This window comes from Poecilia reticulata, linkage group LG16, assembly GCF_000633615.1.
Source record: "Poecilia reticulata strain Guanapo linkage group LG16, Guppy_female_1.0+MT, whole genome shotgun sequence".
NCBI classification, from domain to species: domain Eukaryota; kingdom Metazoa; phylum Chordata; class Actinopteri; order Cyprinodontiformes; family Poeciliidae; genus Poecilia; species Poecilia reticulata.
This window is the reverse complement of record NC_024346.1, coordinates 10,357,827-10,381,756: the sequence shown is the minus strand read 5'-3', so window position 1 is coordinate 10,381,756 and position 23,930 is coordinate 10,357,827. Positions and strand designations below refer to the sequence as shown.

The window sequence follows — 23,930 nt, the reverse complement described above, 5'->3', positions numbered from 1 at the left end:
GGGTGAGAAGGGAATTTTTTTTTTTTTTATATATATATATATATATATATATTGTTTTTATTGGGGGTTTTTTCCAGCTAAATTTATTTCACAGTAAATGTATCTAAATGTTTAATATTCTGTACCACAGACCAGAAAACAGTAAGAATACAGATTTCTGTGGCAAAAGAAATGACAGCCCACTACTATATGTCATGATTTGTGATTTTTAGATATTTTTGACATGTTTTGGTCGTTTGCCCTGCTTTGCAGTATAAACATATGAATCCCTCATAAATGAGGGAAGAGGAGAAAGCAATCCAGTTGGAGGCATGAAAATATAGCCAATAAATGAGTAAACCACCTTTCCCGCGGGGTATTTACAGCTCCTCTGCCAGCCCTATGATTATGTTTATTTAACTTTTTTTTTCTTTTTTTTTTTTTTTTTAGCTGCAGGTGTAAAAGTGCTGGAGGACAGAGGGTTGTTTGCTTGTTTAATCAGTCTTCCTCTATAATATTCTGCACCTTACCTCCACCCGGCTGTCACAGGAGCAGAGCTGGCCTTAACTCTCTGAGCTCTATCTTCTTCATCCTCTCCTCCCATAATAATGAGCACGAGATGGGAAACAGCTCAAACAAAGTGAAGAAGGAAAAACTCGTTCAAGCAGCTTTCATATGTTCACTGTACTGCATTGATCATCGCTTGTTGCTACTCCAGGTTAGGTTGTATATTTAAACTCTATGTAGTGTTATGCATTGAATACTTATGAGGGCTGTGCTCAGCTTTCAGATGTAGTGCCTTGCAAAAGTATGCATACTGCTTCTATTTCATTGGGATTTTGTTTGATAGGCCAACACAAAGTACCACACAACTGTAAAATGGTAAGAAAAAAAAACAAAGGATTTTCTTTTTTTTTTTTTTAAGGTACAATATCTGAAAAATGAGCTGCTGTGAGGTCCAAGGTCCGGACTTCACAGCAGTATCTTCAGTGATTTGAACATAAAATAACCATGTGGAAGAAAGTTCTAAGGTAGGAAGAGAAAAAATACATGCAAAACACTGTGGCACACACAGAAAATAACACTGAGAATCACCTTGAACATAATATCCCTACTGTGAAACATGGCAGTGGCAACATTATGCAGTGAGGAAGACTGTATATGCAGGAAGAGAGAAATTGGTCAGAGTTATGGCAAAGCCTCATGGAGCTAAATTCTGATTTTTTTTTTAATCATTATTATTATTTATTTATTTTTTGGCTATAAAAGTGAAATGTGGTCAGTGTGGCTGGTGGATAAAATCAGCTGTGACCCAAATTAAAAACTCATGACAATGCATCATTCATCAGTTTCGTTTTCTGTATTCCATTTACTGGACGCTGAGTGATTTCTTTTGTAAGTCATGACAACTTAGAAGTTAGTGGAGAGAGAGTTGACTAAAAGGCATAAAATTCCCTTCTAAAAACAGAGCAGAAGCAGCATAAGTCCACTCAGCATGCGCCTAATGTTCTATCACTTCACTAAATGCACACCGTTCTGAGACCGCATGCATTGCTATTCTGGGCTCACATATATTTTTAGTGAGTCACGCGTCAGCTCAAGTTTTTTTTTTTTTTTGTTTGTTTTCCTGGTATTGAGTTTCTGCTGCAAATACACATTTCACCCTCACTTCGAAGAATCAGCTTTTTTTTTTTCAGCCCCCTGAGTTTCTTCTGCACTCTCCTCCTCTGCGGTTTCAGTTCTAGACGACAATACTCGGCCTCTCTGACATACTTAGTAGAAGAGGATTTCAGAAGCTTGTGAAGTGGGGGTGGGGGGGTGATGGGTAAGTGCAGATTCATTTTGCACTGTGGTAGACAGCCTCAAGGTCAAGCACATTTAACATGAAATAAAATGATTGCCTACTTTTAGTTCTAAATTTCATCTTCTCAGAGATCTTTAAAAACGTCACAAGGCAGAAATAAGAATTCATCAAAGCTGAAAAGAGTTTAAAACACTAAAAATCCCACAAGTACTCGTTTTTTTTTCTGACTTATTTTACTGCAGAGAAGGAATAAAACGGTCTGCCTGCATCTAAAGTGAAACATGCTAAAAATATTAAACAGAACACGATGCGCTCAGTTGATCCAACAAAAGATTATGATAGAAAACAAAACTCTTTGAAGGAACTGTGGTTTATTTGTTCCCCTGAAGGCAGCAGTTCACCTTTAAACAAGCCTGTGACAACTGAGGGTTTTGTTGTTGCACTTCTTTCCCCTTGCTTTTTTCTTTATAATTTTTTTTCTATTTTTTTTATCAGTCTGCTGATAAAAATAACTTTGCCTATGGCTTGCAGCGCACACCTTTAGTGTTGAACAGATGGCCAAGGCCTCCAGATGCTGATAAATAAGGAACTAAATGAAACTCAATGGGTGTCAAGACAACTTTCTCACAGCTCCCCCTGGTGGGTGAAGAGACCTAAACTGTCACTGTTTCACTTTCAGGGTGTAGTTTCACTGTGGAGACTTTCATACAGAACAATTTATAGCCTATAAGCAGCACAGACTTATCTTTCTGGCCAAAGGCCAACCAAAATGGAAGAATAAATGGAGCAGCTCCAGTGGTGATGGCTTCCTTTGGTTTTCTTGACTTTTCTCAAAGGTAAATCAAAAATTAAGTTATCTTAAAAAATATTCCAGTAAGACACGAGCTTATGAGGGCTATTTTATCCTACTCTTTTACTATATATCAAAATTATGACTGAAGTTTGTTTTCTAGTAGAATCCCTAAAAAATGGGGCATACAAAAAACTTAATTGTTTTTAGATACATTTTAGACACAAAAAATAGTATGTTAAAGACAGAGGATGTAGTTGCCTTCGAAAGTGGCGTCGCTGTTGGCCGACTCCAACCTGCAACCATCTCTTGAATTAAATGAGAACATTCAAACAGGAGGAAATAGTCTGCGAGCGACACAAAATGCTTTTTTTAGCCGTCAGGGGAGAATGCACAGACTGGTTGGAGATTAAAGCAAAAAAAAAAAAAGCACAATCAGAGATTTGCATCAAGGAAGAGCAGCTGAGAAACCTACTGAAACTGTGTGATGCTATCATGTCAATATGGATGAAAATCTTTTGCGGAAATGATTCCAACACGTTTAATCTGTGGTGCAAAGAATTATGACAGTTGTGAATAAAAAAAAAAAAGGTAAAATAGTGCAAACCCAGAAGTAGTGCTTTCTTTCCAGATACTGCAGCCTTTTTATTAACTCAAACCAGTCTCACCATTCTTCTCTGGCATCTTTAAGACATTGCACTTTTTTTTCTGTGAACCTCAGAGATGGATGTGCGTGTAAATCCCACAAGCTCAGCAGTTGCTGAAATACTCCGACCAGCCTGTCTGGCAACAATGTTAAAAGTCACTTAAATCCCCTTTCTTCCTCATTCTGATGCTCAGTTTGAACTTCAGCAACTCGTCTCCATCGCATTTAGACACCCGACTGTTTTGAGTCGATGTGATATGACTGGCTGATTTGCTGCTTGTGTCAATATGCAACTGAACAAGAGCAACAGAGTGACAACCAAATATGCAGTATATTTAAATATTGCATTTCTTTAATAATAAAAAAAGGATTATATAAAAAAAAAACATTTCATATGTTGAAGAAAATCCCCACAATCACTGACACAAATAAATATCTTGGTTTTGCCAATTCATGGCGTTGAATTATAAATGAGAATTAATTCAATGTTGGCTTTATTCTTGCTTCTACACCGTTTCCAAGCTACAAAATCGCTTCCGATTTTTATACATGTGTTCTCCTGTAGAGCTGAGGTGATTTCAAATTAATTTTAGTTGAGGGTTTTAGCAGACGTCTCGCAGTATTAAAATATTTTCACTGCTGTCTTTTGAGGTCCTTCAGCATTGGTGTTATTCACACTTGAGTAGCGAATGTTTGCCACTTGACGCACACAAAAAAACAGAATCCATTGATACAAAAAAAAAGCCCTATTTTGCTACACAGTACTTGAGTTATGTTTCCCTTTAATTTCTATCTCCAGAGGGATCCGTAAACATTTACTATACTTGTGGCTGTCAGAGTAAATCACAGCAAATCAGTGCACTGGGGCAACATGAGCAAATTTGCATGCAAATTGCCCCAGAGAAGGTCGACACATAAGGTTCTGAGGTTTACCGTGTTGTTTTTCACAACAAAATGTCTTGCAATTTCATTTGAATTGTTTAGGCCATAAACAACAGCCTTCACTCCAAAGACAGTCAGCACAGGATATTATACAAAGGGCTTCATTTGTAAAACTGCAGCAAACTTTTCATAAATCACCGCTTTCGTCTGGAACCGGCAGGCAACGCTCCAAGCTATTCTAGTGCAGGTACTCAAACGCACTCCATCTTCACTCATTACAGTGCTAGTATACCGTGAAGTGTCTCCGATAGTGAGCAGCAGGACTTTTCATCAGAGGTGACGTAAAAGTGGGAGCCGGGGATTGGGAGACGGATGGAGCCGTGATTCAAACGCACGCTCTGCACCTCCACGACGAGACGAAGGAGGAAGATTCATCTGAACAAGCGCTCTGTGTACACAAGCACCATGAATAATTATCACTATGAACACACAGTGAGCAGAAATACACTCTGGCTGCAGACAGCTCTGTGATTCAGAGGAGCTTCAGAATAAATAGGTGGTTTGTGGACTGACTTCTTGTCTGCATGCTTGAGGAGATTTTATTTTATGTTTTTTTTGTGCAGAAAATGAAAAGAATATCATGTTTGGCAGGTTGAATTCCCTTTGGAAAGAGCTAAATAAAATATTTTTGCAAGTGCAAATCTCTTGTGAATAGGAGAGATGAGAGACTCCACTGTGATGACAGTAATTCCTTGAAATCCATAGCACCTATATGGAGACACCAGTAACAAAAATCTTTATTAAAAACAGATATCTCAAAAACCCAAAGCAATGTACAACCCCCCCACAAAAAATTAAAAAATAAGGCAACTGTGGCATTACAAACTGTATGATCTGGTTATGAGTATCATTTATGAGGCTAATCATACATTATAAGGCAGTGATTAAGTGAATACCTGGCATATTAGTGATGTTTCTTTAAAATTAAGATATTAACGTCCTTTGGGCTAATTTTTACTCACATCTTTTGCAAAGCCAGTGAAAAATTATTTCGAAAAATATAAGACACCTTTGGCCTTGTGTTTTTTGGTCTTGTGATCTGTAAATCTAGTCTAACTGAGATACAGTAGGGGTAAAACCTTTTTTAAAGTAGTGAAAAATTAAGTAGTAATCATGAGCAGCCACCATTTTACCTGCACTGAAAAGCTCAGCCAGCTCAATAGCACATCTTATTCATCTGCACTATTTTATAAACTTCTACATTATCTTCACTATGTAAATAGCAGAAGGTATTTACATTGTTGCATGTCTGTCTGCAGTCTGTTAATAATTCTCTATTTAACACTGGTGTTACAAAACCATGCGATTTTAAAATCCATCCAATTACATTTTTATCATGCAGCTTCTCTGGCCAAATACAGAGTTGGTGTAAATAAGCACATACTTTTTTTTTGTAAACAGTCATCTTGCATTAGGTTTTGTTCCTGATCCAGACATGAGGTATTTAGGAAAATTATTTTTTTTCTGAACAGTTCCAACCAAATAATCCATTAAAATTTGTGCCATGTTTATGCTTGGAAGCTCAGTAGATCCATAGTGCAGTAAAACAGAATGTTAAATTTCATCAGTATTATAGGGTCCGCATAAGTATTGTGCATGTCCCACTTAACTCACTCATCAGTGGTGTTTACAATAAGGCAACAAACATTTGTTTGACTATGACACATTTAGTCAAACTTGTGGTTTCTGCAGAATACCATTTTGTTTCTGCAGACATATTTGGCTCATGTGGCTTAGTTTGCTGAAGTGATTAGCTTGTGATAGCATTTTTACTCTATCTTACTTCTTCTTGAAGACTCTACAAGTGGGAAAAATATAGAAAAACGTGTTCTTCAGCTTCATAAACCTGCTTTGAATGTCGAAATATTGAATAACTAGTATTTCAGCTGCTTTCCCCAGGACAGACACTGACAGGAAGCAGCAGCTAACACAGTCTCTCTTCCACTTTGACTCTCATTGCTAACGTTAGAAATGTTTTGTAGAGGCAACCCAGAGTTGTTAGATCATTAAAGCAATGCACATGACATACACTACAGTTTTGCAAGCTTTGAACCCACATATGGGGCTGGTTTTAAAAATATGTCACAAAAAACGTAGCCATACAGCTTCCTAGGGGTCTTAATCCACACCTTGGATCTAATAGAGAATTACTAACAAAGGTGATGAAAGTGAGCATAGCATTCACCATCACTGCTATACAATTTGTTTAAGATCCTCTTTAATTTGTGGCCTACTGTGATTAGCTGTGTGATTGAGTCTCTTCTGAAAATTAATGCCAGTCTGAGACAATTCAGACAGCCGTCAACAGCAAGTAAAACACTGACTGCTCCTGACTACTTGAGAGAGCTCACTTCCTCAAGAGCAAAACAACACATTTGAGTACTTTCTGCAAATAAACTGGAGCTGCAGCTTTAGACATGCACACCGCAGTTTATAATTCTTCTGCTGTGGAAGGTGGTATTATTCCAAATTGCCAATCTACAAAGACACCATTTAGCTTAGAAAATATAGCCATTATAAATCAATAAATACATAAACAGTAAAAGAAAAATATGTACATGACCCAGTAAAATGACAACTCTGCTTTTTCCAGCAGAAACGCAGGACAGTTTCAGGTCTTTGTGCTGACCCCATTCATGGTTCAGTGCGATTATTTTCCGAGCCATTTAAGTCACATAAAAGCATTTAATTAATAAGCGCCCATCCGTTCACGGGATCCCCCTTCTTGTGAAGCTGAGCGTTATTTCCGAGCACCAGTGAGGCGAATCCTCTTAATTGAGAAGTGTCAGAAGAGGCATCCGCTAACAGAAGGCACAAAATAAATAGCTCAGTGCGAGTCAAGACCACCCCTACTGCTAATTTCTTCTTTCATAACTGTCACCACTACCGGCAGCCGAGTCCGTCTTCCACCGGGGTCCCTTTTCCATTTATCGTCTGTCACTGCTAGCTCAGGTGTTCACAGATATTCATGCAAGTGCTTCTCGTGCAATTTATCACAGGTGTGTTATTTAGTTGTGTTGATGAATGGATGGTAGGATGCGAACATGGTCAGGAGCCATTGATCATTAAACTTTTCTTTGAGCAGACTCTGGGCAAATTTTGATATACGAGCAGCAAGTTGAGAGTCAAACCAGAAACAAAACATCCGGGTCCGTGGAACAGTGAGCTGCCCTGTTAGTGCCACTTTTTAGTTGGAACTTAAGCATCGTTCAGATAATCTGATTTCGTAAATTCTCAAAGGTTGCACATTTCTTTTAAAGGAAATACTGAAAGCTTAATATCCCCATGGGTGGTGTGTTCACTCCTTTCGCAGAGGTTGCACCGGCTTTCAGAGAATGACAGCCTTTTTGGAAAGCAGACTCTGCGGAGTCGGTCCTGCTTGGCGGAATATTAGATCACGTCTGTCAGCTGTTTGTTTGTGACAGCGCATGCGGGATAGTTGTAGAGCCTCGTCTGCTGACATCTGTCATCATCTTGGTCTTCCTCTGTGGGCTTGTTGCTGGAAAGACACAACAAGGCCCTCATTGGCAACATGTCATGCAGAGGAAGCAGCAGTCACACAGCTACTATGATAAACTAGTCTCACAAACACAAAGGAGTAAGGACAGTTTTGTAGGTGTGAAGACGATACTGAAAAGACATATAGGGCCCTGCAAAAGTATTCATACTGTATTCTACTGTATTTTTGTACATTTTGTCACATTACAACCAAACATTTCAGTGTGTTTTATTGAGCAGAGCATAAATAAGAGAAAAAAATTCATGTTTCATGTCAAGATGTTTTACAAATAAAATTCTGAAAAGTGTAGTGCCACCTTTAGTACCTTTAAAAAAATACAATGCACCCAATGCATTAATTATCAGCCAATATGTGCATGGTGACTCTGGATGAACCACGAAGATCCACAGCTTAGGTGTAAGAATTTATTATGTTTTTTACAGTCCTCAAAACTGACTTCTATGGAAAAAGTGGCTGGAAAACGCTACTGTTCAAATAAAACCACAAGAAGTCCTGTTTAAAGCTAGCCACAAATCTTTCAGCGGAAACAGCAAACGTGGAAGATTTTTTTTTTCTTTTTCAGAAAAAACAAATCAGAAAATAAACATAAACGAAACATAGTGAGAGTCTGCACAAGATGAAACTGGGGAAGAGATTCAGCTCCCAGCAGATTAGATCAAAGCATACTCATTTGTTGGAAGGGTCTAGTCAAAGTCCAGATCTAAGTACTATTGAAAATCAGTGGCAAGAACATTTTGTTCACACATAGATCTCAGTCATATCTGACAGAGCATCCGTTTGTGTGAACAAAAGTTATTTTGCAAAGGAGAAGAGGTCAAATGTTTTGTCTCTTAAAGTGCAAAGCTGGCTGAGACATAGCCCAAATGGGTACATGCCAAACCTTTCATTTGTAAAATATTAACAAAATCACAAGTTTTTGTTTCTAGTTTACAACTGTAGCTACACTGTATTGATCTACTGCAGTTTATTGTACATATACAATAAACTGAATTTTGTGATTAGAATGTGACAAAATTGACATGTAAAAGATTTATACTTTTGCAAAGCACTGCAAGCTAACAGATGATTTCATATATGCAGAAAAAGATAAACAGAATAGAGAAAAACACAAACTGCTGGGAAGAATGAAAATGAGCTAATAATAACTCACAAACACAGCAAGCATTTGCTATAGGTGCACATCTGAGAGAGGACCACATGCTGGAGAAAATAATACGATCATTAACCATATGGCATCTGCTGCCTGCCATCTTTATGGATACTCACCTGCCACGCAGCGACATTGGCGGGGCGCCTGTGGTCGTGAGCGTGCACATGGCCGTGCCGGTGTGCGCCTGCCTGCGCGTGGCCAGGATGATGGTGATGGTGATGGTTGCGAGGCATCGTGGTGGTGTGGCGAGGCGCACCGTGCTGCCGCTGAGCTGCTGGCACGTTCTGTCTGAGGGGCTGTGGAATCCTTGTTGGGGATTTGTGTTGGGTGTGTGTCTTGGGAAGGGCTTGAAACTGTGCCAGAGGGATAGGAGGAGGAGGCGGAGGTGGCTGTTGACCTCCAGCAGCAGGCGCTTGAGTCTGCACTGTGCCAGAGTGGATCAGGGCCGCCTGAGTTTGCTCTCTCCGATTTTTAAATACTTGAGCCCTCTCAGTGTGGGTTCTCACTGCAGCCTGGGTTAGGTTACTGGGATTGTGCTGGGCAGGAGGCACTGGGACTGGATCGGCACCCCCCTGACGCGGCTGGATGGCACCAGGCGTAACAGGCTGTGTCTGACCTCGCCGTGTTTGGGCTGCAGCAGCTATGTTTTGTTGTGCTGTGTGGGGCTGCTGAAGGTGATTAGGATCAGCCAAAGCTCTCGTATCTGTGCCCTGCGATGGAGCAAGTCCCTGTTGTGCGGCGGGTCCTTGCAACACAACAGCGTGGCCTGCAGAGGCCTGCTGGCTCATGAGAGGCGATGCCTGGGGGTTATTGCTGTGAGTAGTTTCCTGCCTGAGGGCAGTCTGGCTACCTCTGATGTCTCGCGGAGACCTTTCCCTGTCTGCACGGGGGTTTCTCTGTGTGTGGTGTGAGCGCTCGGGGAGCGTAACATTATTAGCATTTGGAGGATGATCAGCAGCATGATAGGTCTGTGTTCGACTGTCCTCTGAGGGTGGATCGCGCCTCGGAGGAGTTCTACGCCGCGTATCGGCTTGGCTCTGAGGCGGCAGTCTGTTTAGTGTCCGTCCCTCTCGTACGGGAGGACGGACGGTGTACTCTGCACTGTAATCTGAATCAGCTTCAGCTTGCATTTGTGCTCTTTGGGGCGTTCCGCTGGGGTATGCTGGCGTTCCTCTGAGAAGGTCCCATGGGGTCTGTCTCTGCCTGGACCTCGGTGTTGACTCGTGTTGTCTTGACTCTCTGTCTGGCCTTCTATGAGGCTCTGGCTCCTGCTGATAGGTCTGTGTGTTTTCATTTCGCTGGGAAGTCAGATTGTTATTAAAATGTGTGTATCCAGTTGGAATAAATCCAGCTTCATCTTGAAAAGCTGGATTAACATGACCATTTAGTCTGTGGTTACTTGGATAGGATCGTCCTCCTTGAGTTGCAGCATCTAACCGCCTCATGTCTCTGAAGTTGTTTTGTATTTGTGGAACACCATTAAAGCCTTGATTACTTGGAGGAGAAGAACTTTCTTGCAGAGCCTGTTGGCCATTGCCTGGATAAGAGTTGAGGTTGACATTAATAGTGGGTATGTGAGCATTGTTGTTTGGATTATTAGAGTTCGGCTGTGTATTGAGGCTGACTTGAACTGCTGGAGGCTGATTGCCACCCTGCCCAGGTATAGCCTGAATCAGAACGTTTGGATTTTGCTGCTGCTGTTGCTGCTGCATGTTCGAAGCCGCGTTTACATTCTGAGAATCCATGTGTGTGAAAGCTGGATTGTCAAAGCCATCGTTTGGGTATGAGGTAAGATTTTGCGGAAGTTGGTTTGTGCGAGTGAGGCTATCATTTTGCTGAACGTCAAAGTCACGCTGCCTGTTCAGAGTCTGCGCCTGTGGGCTTGCCTGGGTTTCAAGGTTGTTGGTGATTAAGCGCTCAGGTTGGCTTGCTTGCCTGTTCGTCTGATGGAGCGGAGGCTGGAGACCTTGGTCCAAATTCCATACACCATTAGTTTGAGGATCTGGAGGCTTGAAGTGAGCAGGTGATAAATGAGGGCATGGAAGAGAGAGCAAAAGAAAGATAGGGTCTATTTGTGAAGGGGCCTTCAGCGGCATCGTAACGACAGAATAAAGACAAAATCAATAGTGAATCATGTGTAAACTTTGTGGTGGCTTACAAGAGGTCTTTGAATTGGATCTGTCTTCGGAGCAAACACAGCATTTCTTCGTTGTTCCCGTTCTGTAATAACAAAAGAATAAATTGACATCTCAGGGCAAGAAAATTACTGTCACATTAGAAATGAGCATAAAAAAAATTACGACGCCTGTTTGACCTCAGACTTACCTCTTCTCCTTCGCACAAAAACAACGAGGAACAAAATAAGAAGCACAATGATTAGGAGGCCCAGGAAAGCGCCGATCACAATCCCTGCAACTTCCCCTCCATCAAAACAAACATCTGAAACAGAGAGAAGGGAGTCGTAGAGGGTGTATTAATAAAGGTAATGATTCTGGAGCTCAGACAGACAAGAGAGAGGATGGAAGGAAGAAAGAACAAAGGGATGAGGAAGTAACTACAGGAAGGAAGCGACAGTAGAAAAGGCCCAAAAGGAGAGAGCTGAGTCACTGAACGACTTTGACCACAATCTCACTAGATCAATCTCCCAGGATGCTCCCTGTCCCTCTCCTGTCGCAAAGACGGATACAGCAGCAACTCCTAAAACCAACCGAGACCATCATCGGTCACAGAGGCAAACATTCACCATAACTCACCCACAACTGCCAAGTTGTAGCTCTGTGTCGACGTGCCCCTGGTGACGCCGTTTGTGGCCGTGCACACGTACCGGCCGCTCTCATTAGTCGAGAAGGTCTGGAGACTGAGCACCCCGCTGTCTTGAGCCCCGGATGAGACGGGCTGTCCGTCACGTTGCCATGAGAACGTGGCAGAGGGCAGCGAGGTAGACGTGCAGGTGAGACGCACCGCCTGGCCCACCAACACGTCCCCTCCACCGACGCATTTTTTTGGGGAGTCGACAGTCAGGACAGGGGTGTCGGGTCCATCTGGCCGGTTATGATCACAAAACATTTATTACCAAACATGACATAATTCAAAGACCAAGTGATGCTTTAAAAAGCGGTGATTGACAAATGACATGTTCTGCTGAAGGGGGAATTGCTGTGTAAGTTAAGGCCTTTAGTTACCTCATTAGTCTTAATCACTGCAGTTAACCCTCTTTGATCTTTCTCAGCTAATGAGCGAGAGACGGTCGCTCTGTGTTTTGTTTCAGAATTTAAAAACTGTATTTTCTGTGGGATTTAAGGTGAACATTTCCATAAAAATTAAAAAAAACTTCATATTGGAAAGGAACCAAGACAGAAGACGCTATTTGGGTTTTTTTGTTGCTAAAAAAAAGTCAGGTCCTATGTGTGTTGTGTGTTCAAAAATTGTTCAAATCCTGTCATATTTTCCACTGTCTGACATGCCTCAGATTCATCTTGAAAGAAAAGTATTTTTCATTATAAGTCTGTGAGCAGCTGTCCACAATTTCAAAGCAAAAACAGGTGTTTAAATCTTTCTGAAGGCATTCACTTCCTTTTGTTTCAGATCTCCCAAAGATACTTCAACTTGATGTGTAGTCTACAAACTGAGCATAACAAATAAATTTTGCACAATGCAGGGTGAATGTTAGCCAAGAGGTAGGTCTAACCAACAGTAGGACCAGAGTATGTCAAAATATGTTACAAAAGTCACATCTATCTAGCAAGAAGAACTATTTTCTTGTACTAAAACATGTATTAGACAAGACTGTTATCAGTAAGCCTGGGAGTTTATTTCCTTAAAGAATATTTTACAAAGAAAACTATTTGCATGTTTACATTTCTCATGTTTTCATTTGGTGAATTCAGCAGTGGCCTACATGGTAAGCACACTTTAAACCTTTTCCGCTCCTTATCACAACAGAACCACAAACTTTAACACATTATCTTGGGATCTTCTGTGATAGAAACTGGTGCATTGTGAAATGAAATGAAACTGAAAATATATATAAAAGCATATAATATCCATAAAAAATACTTTGCTCTAAATCACTGCATTTAACTTTATGTTTATGGTTGTTTTTGTGATGGAAGGTGAACTTGCACTCAAATCTGAAGCTATGTGTACCCGCTAACAGGCTTTCCTCCAGGATTGAACTGCACTTAGCTACAAGAAATTATGTTTTATTGTGCATGTAGTATTATGAGCAATGCTCAATTCTCACTGCATGTACCACCTTGCACGTAAAAGGTTCATTTTGGTTGACCAAACCACCTTCTTCCACGCTGTGTGTTTTATTCATGTACAACAACCTAAAGCAGAACTAAAATCAGAATCCACAGATGACATGAGATCTGCCTCTCAAATGTGTTTATAAACCTCATAGTCACTAAAGGTTGCAATGTGCCTTTGAATTACAAAACAACTGACCACTTTCTGTCCATGTAAAATATGACGGCACCACTGCAAATCATGTTGGCCTGAAAGCGATTTCTAAGGCGTCATCAACCTGGTAAAAGACATTTTTCACAATTTCGCTGTTAAATTATAGACTGACCAATTATTTAAAAAAAATAAAACAAGAAATGAATTGAGGTTGAAAATGATCATTAGTTGCACTTCAAGATTTATAAGCTATAATCAGGCAGCAGGAAAGCAAAAGGTTCAGTGATCAGTTAAATCACATATTTTCGCTGCAACCAATTCCTCTCAAGGATTATTTTTTTGTTTTTGCACCGCAGGGTAAAATAAAGACACTCAATTTTTATTTGCCTTCCATCTACCAGACCCGAAATGTTTTGAGCCTTTTCCTTTTTTTTTCTATTAGTTAAAGGGACCATTTTTCTGATCTAAAAGGACAATGATGCATTGCATAAGAATGGCAGTGAGATATTCTGCTGCAAGAGGATCGTATCAGAATTAATGATGTGATCAGGACAAAGCCAGAAGCAACACTGTGAGCTTCTGGAAGGATGTCTTGTGCAATCCGGGCGTAATTCAGCACGCAGCGTGCAGTGCAATGTGGATAGGGAGATAAGCCTCTGCCATTTGTTGTGGTCACAGCAGATTAGCCGCCTCTTGTCTTGGTCAGTGTAAACTCACAGTAGACAGTGAGGCTCTTTGTGGAAGTCTGGGCGCTGACATTGTTGCTGGCGGTGCAAGAGTACTCCCCGGCATCATCACGTCTGGCTGGGTTGATTACTAAAAAGCCACCGGAGATGGTGATTCTGGAATCGGGTGTGATGGCTTTGCCATCTTTCTTCCACTGGGCCGTAACTTCAGTCCCACCGGTCCACGTGCAACTCAGGGACACGTTTTTCTCCTCCACTGCCGCTGAAGGGACAGTCAGACTTACCCCAGCTACCGGGTCTGCAAACAGAATACAAACATTTTACCTAGAGCTCAACAAAACAGAACAGTAAACGCAGATTTGCAGCCTGAGAGCACACTACAAAAGTTGGAGCTATGGAACAATAGGGAGCAGTTTGCCGTTTCTGCAGAGGATAATTTGTTGTAATCAAAGCAAGAAAGGGCTGAGAAGGGACAGCATTTAGCTAGAAGCACAGATGGTGAATAAGAGGGCAAACGATGCGGGTGGTAGCCAAGATGCCTCCTGGCAGTCTGCCTAAGTTAAATAATTGGACGGGGACAAGAGGGGGCGTATGGATAGAGGACAGAGCACCGAGAGTAGAGGAACCGCGGCAGCAACAGCAAACAAACAAAAACATTAGAGCCAGTACTAAACAGCCCTAATTACTTTCTCAGAGCATCCGCATAAGTGTGACTCAGCAGGAGCATTTCATATTTAAGGATTTAAGCAGCCTCTGATTCCAAAGAGCATCAAGTGAGCAAGCAGGATGTTCAGAGTCCAGCTCAAGGACTGGTATGGAAAAACGTGACCTTAGTGCTTCAGATAATACGGTCACCCGTCCATCCTAGTATTGCCGAGAGGGGAGAGTGAGACTGTGTGTCATCCTTTCAGTGTGGGGTGGAAATAAAGAGACACTCAGCTGTTCAGGCTCCATTACAGTGCTGAATATAAATGAATGCAAATACATATCTACTGTCTATGTGCAGCACTGCTTTTAGATGACATTAGACATTTAAGAGCATGGGTTCTGCATATCAAATGGGTTTTAATTGGCATAAAGCCTGTAGCCAATCGCTTCCTCCCCTCCTCCTTTTTCAATACTCTTACCTGACTGTCTGTGGGTCACTAATTTCATTATACCTCCCAGATTAATTCACACCCCCTCAAAGTCTCCATCTTCTCTCTTTGCTCCCTCATACACTGTCTCACATACACCACCCCTTCTTTATTTTTGTTCCGACCCACTTCTTCATTTCTTACCAAACACCTTCAGCTCCACGGATTGGGAGTTTTTCACCAGGTTTGTGGAAGAGGTGGGCACCACCTCCACTGTGTAGAACCCTGCGTCGTTCAGCTGAGCAGCTCTGATTCGAAGTTGGGTGGTACTGATGGAGAGTCTGCCTAGGAACTGAGGCACGCTGTTGTCAGAAGTGCCAGATTGGGTCCACAAAGCCAGAGTAGCTCCGGTTTGGTACGCCCATGACATGGAGAAGACAGCAGCGTCAACCTTCACTGTGAACACGATCTCACTGCCTGTTTGGACCTGCACCAGGGCTGGGATGAAGTTGATTGGCACTGGGTTCTGTGCCAGGACTTTGGCAGAAAGGAGAACTAAAAGAAAAATAAAGGAGTAACATTAAAAAAATTATGCAAAGTACAAAAGATCTGGTATCGACTTTTGTTTGGGTAGATAATAAAACCACCACCAGGTGGAGCTACATCAGAAGTATTACCGTATGACGTACAAACTGATGGATACATAAAAGTTACTCAGCCTTTAAAATGACCTATTAAAAGGTACCAAAACCCATCTTTTGCATGCTTTAGGAAACATATAAACCGTTTCACCATTAAAGTTCTATTTGTAATTAAATGACTTCTAACGTGGTGAAAGAGTGAATGACATTTATTTTCTTCCCTTGGTGATTAAACATATAAATGTACAGTTTTTACTGTGGTTGCATAGTCTGCACTAAAAATCTTTTAGTTCAGTGTAATTGGTATCAGTTTCAATAGTAAACTTCTGAGATTTTTCCTCTTCTTCAGTCTTCGCAGCTGTCCATGGTGGCGAGGTGAGCTTCAATGCTTGTCCAACCTTGCTTGTCATGGTTTTTAATTTTTCTAACCTGCTCAATTAACATATTGAGAGCTATAAAATGCAAATGTAATCTTTTCTTGTTCTTTCAATTTTGAAGAGTAGCTAAGAAAATGGCCCCCTGTATAATGTTATATTTACAACACATAAAAAGTGGTTACTAACAAATACTTACATTCCTAGAGTTAAACATAAAAATCAATAATGCATTTTTAAACAAATGCTCCAGTTCCATTTAAGTTAACAATAATTGCCTAAGGTACCTATAATTTTGGAAGTGGTCTGTTAGACGAGCAAAATTGATACCTTATTCAGTGGGGATTTAAAGAATACCGACTGATTATCCTTCTGAAACGACAAAATATTGCTTTTAAAGCTTTTTACTCATCTTCACAAGCAGTAGGTCTGGCTCCATTTGAGGTATAAATAAAATGTTGTCATAACACTCCTGTGGTTTTAAAGTCCTCTCAATGAAATGCAGGAGAAAGTGTCACATCCTCCAGAGTTTTCTCTGGCTGTTTGAGGCGTGATGCAGCACTGCCCCTTATCCCACCTTGAGTTGCTCACTGTTGGTTAGCTGACTGAGAAAGCAGCAAAACATTCCTCTCACAGGAAGCACAGCATGCTTTATTTATTAAGCTGTCAAAAAACTAGCAGCTTACTGCAGAGTAGCTACAATGCAGATCGTCAGCTAATTAACCATCTAATAACAGCTTGGTGGCCTGTGTTAGTCTTTAAAAGGAGAAGAGCAAAAAGGTAAACGTAAAGGTAATTTTATTTACATAGCACATTTTCAGCAACAAGGCAATACAAAGTGCTTTACAGGAATTAAAAGGAAATACAAACAAAATAACAAATCAAAGGAAAGCGCAAAAGAAGAAAAAGCTAATAATGTTTATCCAAAGTAAATAAACTAGATACTCCTATTCAGGGTTGCTAGATAAGAATAAGTAAATATCCTCTGGTCTTATTCCTTTTCTGGTTTGAAAGAATAGGAGTCTAAAAAGTAGTTGCTAAGGTAAGATATAGATATAAAAAGGTAAGCTACTACTGAAGTGTTTATATTTTTATTAAATCTATTCCTCAAAATCAACATAGCAAATTGATATTACAGAAAACATAATTGTATTAAGACGGTGTGCAGAAGCAGGAATATTGTTGCTTTTCTGTTTTAAATAAAAGCAGTAAGATTATGCTTTAAATTTTGGATTAAGTATTGCATAAAAATATATTTTTAAATTTCTAATACAACTTGAACATATCTTTTTACTATGCTGAAGAGTCAGTTTGAGTTGTGAAAGCTGTAGACACATAGGTGTGCCATCTTTCCTTCCTCATTCTTTGACCATCTTGTTTGTCTGGATTGTGATTCACAGCTAAACAACTAGCTTCTATTTTTAGACTTATACCTTAATCTGAGAACCATATGTTTCTATCCTCCTTGGCAAGAAAACGGATAGATATTAGAATTGTCACCTATGTCGCAAATAATCGCTTTTTAAACATAATACGTTGCCCTTCTCCATATTTAATAGCAGAATTAAGATGCGAATGAAGAAATCATGCTTCAACCACAAACATGTTGAAAGAAAGCTAGAACCAGATCCATTTCCTTACCACAAGCCATGTTGAGGACACTGTAAGCTTGTGACAAAAAGGTTCTATGTGCGTCATGCAATGTGTGGAGAAGTAGTAGCACTGCAAATCACGCAGACCGCAACATTGCCACCCATTTGGTTCCACTTACATTATGTTGCTCGGTAGAGCACTTCAGTAACAATACTGGAGGTTAAAGGGCTTGAGTGCAATGAGTGCACTGTCAAGTGTTTTGTATGTGGATCAAAAGCTAAAACTTTCAAAGACAACTCCCGCAAAGTAAATGTACCAAGTTGAATTCACAGTGTGATCACAGTATTTTGAGCCACAGCCAATGTGGGATTTGATGCAAAAAATAAGCCTGAAAATTCTGCCAAAGCTTGAAAATGACTTTCACCACATGTTGATGCCAAATAGAGATGAAACAAACTTTACTTGCATAAGAGTTGTGACAGACAAAAAAAAATAAACAGGCCTCTACAACCTGAAATGAGCTTCGGTACAAACTCAGTTTGCCAATTCATGCAGAGAGGAAAAACCCCAGAGAAGAGCACAGCAACTGGTGCAACCATGTTACAAAAGTAATGATACATCAACAAACCTGTCTGTATTTCACAGAAAATTAAATTAATATGTCAGTACAAAGTAATACATTATTTTTTAGTGGAGAGAAAAGGAACAAAGCATAACCTGTGAAGTGCACAATACTTTTTATGCCCCTTTGATACCACTCCAATGCAACCATTTAGTAAACAGAAGTCACCCAATTAGTAAACAGAGTCTTCCGGTCTTTAATCCTAAAATACGATATGAAACAGCATCATGCTGTTGGTATGCTTTTCTTCAGCGCGGCTGAGTGAATGGACTGAGCTAAATGCAGGGTAATCCAGGTAGAAAGCCTGTTGAAACGCTGGAAAAGACTTGAGGCTTGGCCAGAAGTTCACCTTCTAGAACAAAGAGACTAAATATGCAGCCAGAACTAAGCTGTGTCACAATCTTTGGCAAGACTGAAAAACTTCTCTTCTATTCAGTCTGTCTGAGATTGACCTATTTTTCAGTCACTTGAAGTGCAAAGGTGGTAGAGAGACGCATCCAAACCCGTCTTCCCGCAGTAGCAGCAGAGAACAGACTCAGGGAAAATCAAAGGCATGTCATGGTTTACATTTCAGTTTTAGTTAAAAACCATCTTTCCTTTTTCTTTAAATTGAAATGATGTACTTCTTTCTGTTGCTCCACTACATACAATCTCAGTAAATATATGCAAGTAAAAATGTGAAAAGGTTTAAGAGATGTGAATCCTTTTGCGAGGTACTTTAAACAGTTTGTCAATGTTTAGGGGATTATGTTCTGTGAAACAATAAACTGAATACATTTTATGTTTCTTAAAGATTTATTGTTGTACGGTATCGCATGTTCAGGCTGGAAAGAGTCACCTGAACCAGTGGTGCCATTTTGCTGGCACATAAAACCATCTAATAGACCTCTGTCCACTACATGACCGGTCTCACTGGACTTTTATTGCACAACCTTTACAGAAGGAGAAAAGAAAATACAGCAAACCTCAGTTACTTGACTTAAGAGTTATAAACAAAAGGGTTAAATGCTTCAACCTTTTGTTGCATTTTCAAAGTCTAATGAGTCATGAGAACAACACCCATGAGTGATGTCGCAGTTTATTGCTGCGTTCAAGGGAAATCTTTTCACAAATACCAGAAGGCTAATTAATAGTTGGGTAAAATTAAGGAAAAAAGTGTATATGTTCATTTTCAATCTAACTTGAAATGTAACCCTTGGGTTGTAGGCCAGGTTGTCAACTGCTGTTGATTAAAATAAAGCAGACTTTATATCACAGAAAGAACCAATGTGATATGTTGTTGCTGAGCTTAAGGTTTTTCTGTGTTGATCCAAAGAGAAAGAAATTTTATCCCGACCATCGATCTCTTCAGCTTGAACAATTGTTTTTGTGTTTGTCCAAAGGTTTATATCTCTGATTCATCCAGAAAACCACGTGTCAGAGGCACAGCAGAGATTTAGAAGGAAAATTCAACTGTGTAGACATTTCTGCTTGGATGGCTGTTTCGTGGGATCTTTAGACAACAGCCAACTGTGTATTTAATCATTTGAAAATGTTGCTAATGATTACTTCAATTATTATCTGTCATGCATGAACAACATCCCTTAGCTAATGAACAAATTAAAATATAATTTACATTCCTAGAGATAATTTTCTTTGCTCATCTTACTGCAGACACTTAAAAGGTGATATTTGTTGATATACTTTTTTTTTGTTTGTTTTGCATTTTCTTGGTTCACAAACATAAAACACAGCAGTTAAAATATACTACCACTACTTTGGCGGAACAAAAAAAAGCCAGCTTATTTTCCTCCTAATAATTTCTCCCAATCGTTTCCCTAATCCGTACTATTGCACCACTTGTCTAAAAATTTCAATACAATTAATTTTCTTAAGATGAGTTTGGATTTAATTTAATGCACAAAACAGTCAAAGGGTCCCATTTGTTTTACACATTAGGGAGAAAGAATGATTTCATGCACGTAGCAAGTGTTTTAGCATAATTATGTAAACTTTAATTATTTCTTAACACCCATTTCTCATGTTGAATAATTATTTATAACTAAACAGACACTTAAGGTGGCACAATTTTAGCTTACAGGGCTTAGAGATGTAGCTGAAAAGTAGTTAGCTCTTTTTCTCTTTTAATTTAACATCACTTTGTTTTTTTATTGGGGGTTTCTCCATTCAGTTCTCCTGCAGATGGCCTACCAATCCACTTATCGACCTCCTGCAGTATTTTTCCGCTCATTCATTCACAAGACCCTATGATAAACTCCTCCACGTGGGGTAGGATCCTCATTCTCAACTCAGAGAAAGTACTCTACCCTTTTTCTACTCAAGACCATGGTTTGAGGTTTAGAGGTGTTGATTTTCATCCCAGCGCGACTATCCACCATTTGACCGAGCCTTTGACAAGAGAACACGCTCTTGAAGTGGGGCAATTAGGTGTCGATTTTTATAAGAAATAATATCAATCAGACCAACATCAAAGTTGCAGGCCCGTAGGTGTCAAGGACTGGAGTACCCCTATTTGACTAAAGTGTTCTCCAAATAGAACAAAGACATGTCTACCATCACAAACATAAAGTACAAAATCTCATTTATGCAGCAGACCAACAATGTGAGATGAAGAGTAGAGAGTATAAGAGACCCCTGATCTCGAGCGATTGTGCCAAAAAAAGAAAATAGTTAAAAGGTCCTTCTCCAAGTGTGCTTCAGCCTTAAGAAATACAACTTATCTAAAAGTGAAACGATTGCGGTGTGATTTTGTTTAAACAAATATGCCTTAATGTGGGATATTTTTCTCCCAACAAAAAACTGTAAGTTAGAATAAAAGTTTGTTTTATATCAAACTTTCCATAGTAATAATTTACACTACTGCAATAAAATATTTAATTAGTTTAAAGCTTTTAGTACATCATTGCCAGGGAATACCTAGGAGAGTCAATCATTGTGAAAGTTGGGGAAAGTCAAGAGAAGTGTCATAAAGAACACTTCCTATATATGATTAATTGTCCTAGGCAACTTACCAAGAACAAGTAGTAATTACTGTGTTTTAAAATGTCTGTACATCTTAAATTACCAATTGTTTCCCTGCAAATCGATGATGACATATTTCTACGTTGAAATTTGATTTTAGAGCCAGTAATTGACCCCCTAAAGGCATCACGTCCATCACTGGTTGGTTCACAGATAAGAATGTAGCCGCGCAGGTTTGGGAGCGAGAACCGCGACTGTTTTATTTACGTGTCTGGAATATTTCAGCGGTCCAACCCTCACTTGTTCAGTGTATTTTTATTTTATTTTTTTTCCACTGTAAACACTCTACCGAAACTACTCAGAGACTTCGATGGATACAACAGGAAGAAGAGAAAAAAACCGATGCAGCAAATGATTTTTACCTGCCAGAGACAGACTGATGGAGAGCCAGCGTTTCATTTCGTCAGTCAGGCCAGTCTGTGGTCAAATAACAAACAAAACTACCTTAAATGCAAACGTTTGCGTTTTTAAAGGTTTAGCAGTCATTTGAACACAAAATACAATTGGAGAAATCTAATGTATTCACAAATTCTGCTTTGTTTTCAACACAACACAAACAGCGTCTTTAAAATTTAGACGAGCCTATAAATGGCTGTATAACTCTTACCAAAATGCTTTCGTCCTTTCCTCATGTTGTTTTTACACCGATGCGGCTTCAAATGTATTGCTTGCCTCCTAATGTGACAACTTCCTGTGTCTGCTTCACCTGTCACCGCCGAGTCACACCTGTGTCTTAAAGGACCAGGACACATTTACGTAACTGAAAGTGAAAGCGTTCCTGGGAAACCCATGCAGTTAACAGACGGTGCGTTTAAGTTTTATTAGCTATCAAAACGATTTTCAAATCATTTTCCATGAGGTTTCAATGTGAATTTGTTTTTATTATTTAAGAAAAACCTTTCTTCTCTTGATTCAAATGTGTCAATGATCAGGTAACAAACGAGAAATATCTGGAAATCTTACCTGTTGAATTTTAAGTTACATCAAAATGATTTCTGCTTTAATCGAGTGTTGACGGTTTTCAGACGGTTTTATTTCTGACTGATCATCCAGATTTGAGCCATGGTATTTTTAGTAACCAGGTCTATATTGTAAGAGACAACCTGTGATGCTGTTTCAGAAAAGCTAAATCCAGTCTCGTAGAAAGTGTCCACAAAGCTGAATGTCTCATACTTTTTACATAATTAGAAAACAAGATGCATGTGTTTTTATAAAAATAAATGAATAAATAAAAACTTTCTGCTTCAAACTTTGAGTGTGCTTTGTTGTTTCTTATTCTCTGACTGACTGCCAAACCAACCACTCAAACATGAAGTGAAATAAAGCATGCTTGTAATTAAGAATGACCAATTCTAGATTAGAAAAAACAGGTGTTGGTATTATCTCTCAAATCATTACATTCATTAACTTGATTAATTTTTATTATTTAATGTTTGTATTTAAATGTTTGACTGGACCTTTCCCACCTTCTCATTTGAAACCTATTGTAACTTTTACTGTTGTAGAAAATCTGTACAGAGTAGTTGACCCAGCAACAAAACCTCATGTCTAGTTAGCCATAAGTTTTGCTTTATTTTGTTGTGTACTTTCTCTGATATCGCTGATGCCATTGTAAGATGTAATGTAAGACTTTCTTTTACATTCTCTTACTAAATAGTTTTGTAAGTTTCAGTGATGTTTCAGACTCTTGGTGTGAGGGTCTGTGTTTTTTCTGTTTTGTTTTTTGTTTCTTTTCCCTTTTTGTTTTTTGGTTTGAGTTTATTTTCCTGCAGCACCTGCTACTTCCCGTGGCATCCACCAGATGCCGCCAGGTTACAGAGCCCCTGGAGAGATGCGGCGCCAACCCCGTTGACGCACCTGCAGCTTGTTTGGAAGGCGCGGTCTGGGTGTATATAGCAGCGGCTGAACGACTTCTCATCACCTGAGTGTTGGCTTACCTTGGTAACATTCGTGCCAGAGAAAGGCCCTCTGTGTTTTCCTTCGAGCTAATTCCTTGTTGTTTTCCACGCCAGGTGAACCCGCTGTCTCCTCGCTTTTCCCCGAGTTTGCCGTCTGCCCCGGGATTTCTGAGTGAGCTGAAGCCACCCGCTGTTTGTGAGTTTCCTCCCTCGAGTGTCTCCCCACGACGCCATTGGTTGTACCAGCTGGACGCCATTCCTCGTGTGCTCGCCTTCGCCCCCGTCGTCGGTCCGTCTCCAGTGGACTCCCCTTCGTGACACCACAGGTTATACCTGCCCGAACCCATCTGGAGATTCGTTTCAACTGGACCTAGTCGGACTCCGCTCATTCCGCTATATACAAACCTGTCCGCCCTCCAACGAAGCCCTCTTATCCAGCGCTCTGCYAGCAACCACACTCATCCACTCCAAGTAAGACCTTGTCTGTTTCCTCCTGGAAAAAACTCTCAACCGCTCTCGCTAATCTGTTGACAGTCAGACGATCCGGTCATCTGTTCCAGAACTCATTCCCATTCCACTTTCCCCTGGATTCAATAAACTTATTGTTCATTTACTTGTCTCTCCTGATTGTGTTCTCGCATGTGGGTTAAGAAACTTGAGACCAACATGACACTTGGTAAACTGCCTCCTGCATTAATAATCACTCTTGCATTATTTACACTTTCTCCATAGTTCACCGATTGAGTTAAGACAAATGATTAATAGCCCTCTTGGTCCATCCACA

The 23,930-nt window shown here is 40.0% G+C and overlaps 1 protein-coding gene across 1 annotated transcript; it reads right to left on the bottom strand.

Moving 5' to 3' along the window:
• Nucleotides 1-5,613: 5,613 nt before the first annotated feature.
• LOC103477768 (uncharacterized) lies at nt 5,614-22,006 on the bottom strand. Its single transcript, XM_008431068.2, has 9 exons — nt 21,856-22,006; nt 21,611-21,665; nt 15,202-15,552; nt 13,953-14,219; nt 11,585-11,872; nt 11,157-11,270; nt 10,990-11,051; nt 8,948-10,840; nt 5,614-7,660 (listed from the first exon to the last, which is right to left on the bottom strand). Exons 2-9 carry the CDS (start codon nt 21,645-21,647, stop codon nt 7,631-7,633), a joined length of 3,042 nt encoding a protein of 1,013 aa, XP_008429290.1. The 5' UTR covers nt 21,648-21,665; nt 21,856-22,006; the 3' UTR covers nt 5,614-7,630.
• Nucleotides 22,007-23,930: the final 1,924 nt, after the last annotated feature.

Excerpts from the sequence above, each read along its gene's own strand:
- LOC103477768 (XM_008431068.2), bottom strand. The coding sequence starts at position 21,647 with ATGAAACGCTGGCTCTCCATCAGTCTGTCTCTGGCAG. Across the intron at positions 14,220-15,201 it reads CGTGGAGCTGAAGGTGTTTG|ACCCGGTAGCTGGGGTAAGT; the intron begins GTAAGAAATGAA and ends TTCTGTTTGCAG. Across the intron at positions 11,052-11,156 it reads TTTTGTGCGAAGGAGAAGAG|AACGGGAACAACGAAGAAAT; the intron begins GTAAGTCTGAGG and ends TTGTTATTACAG.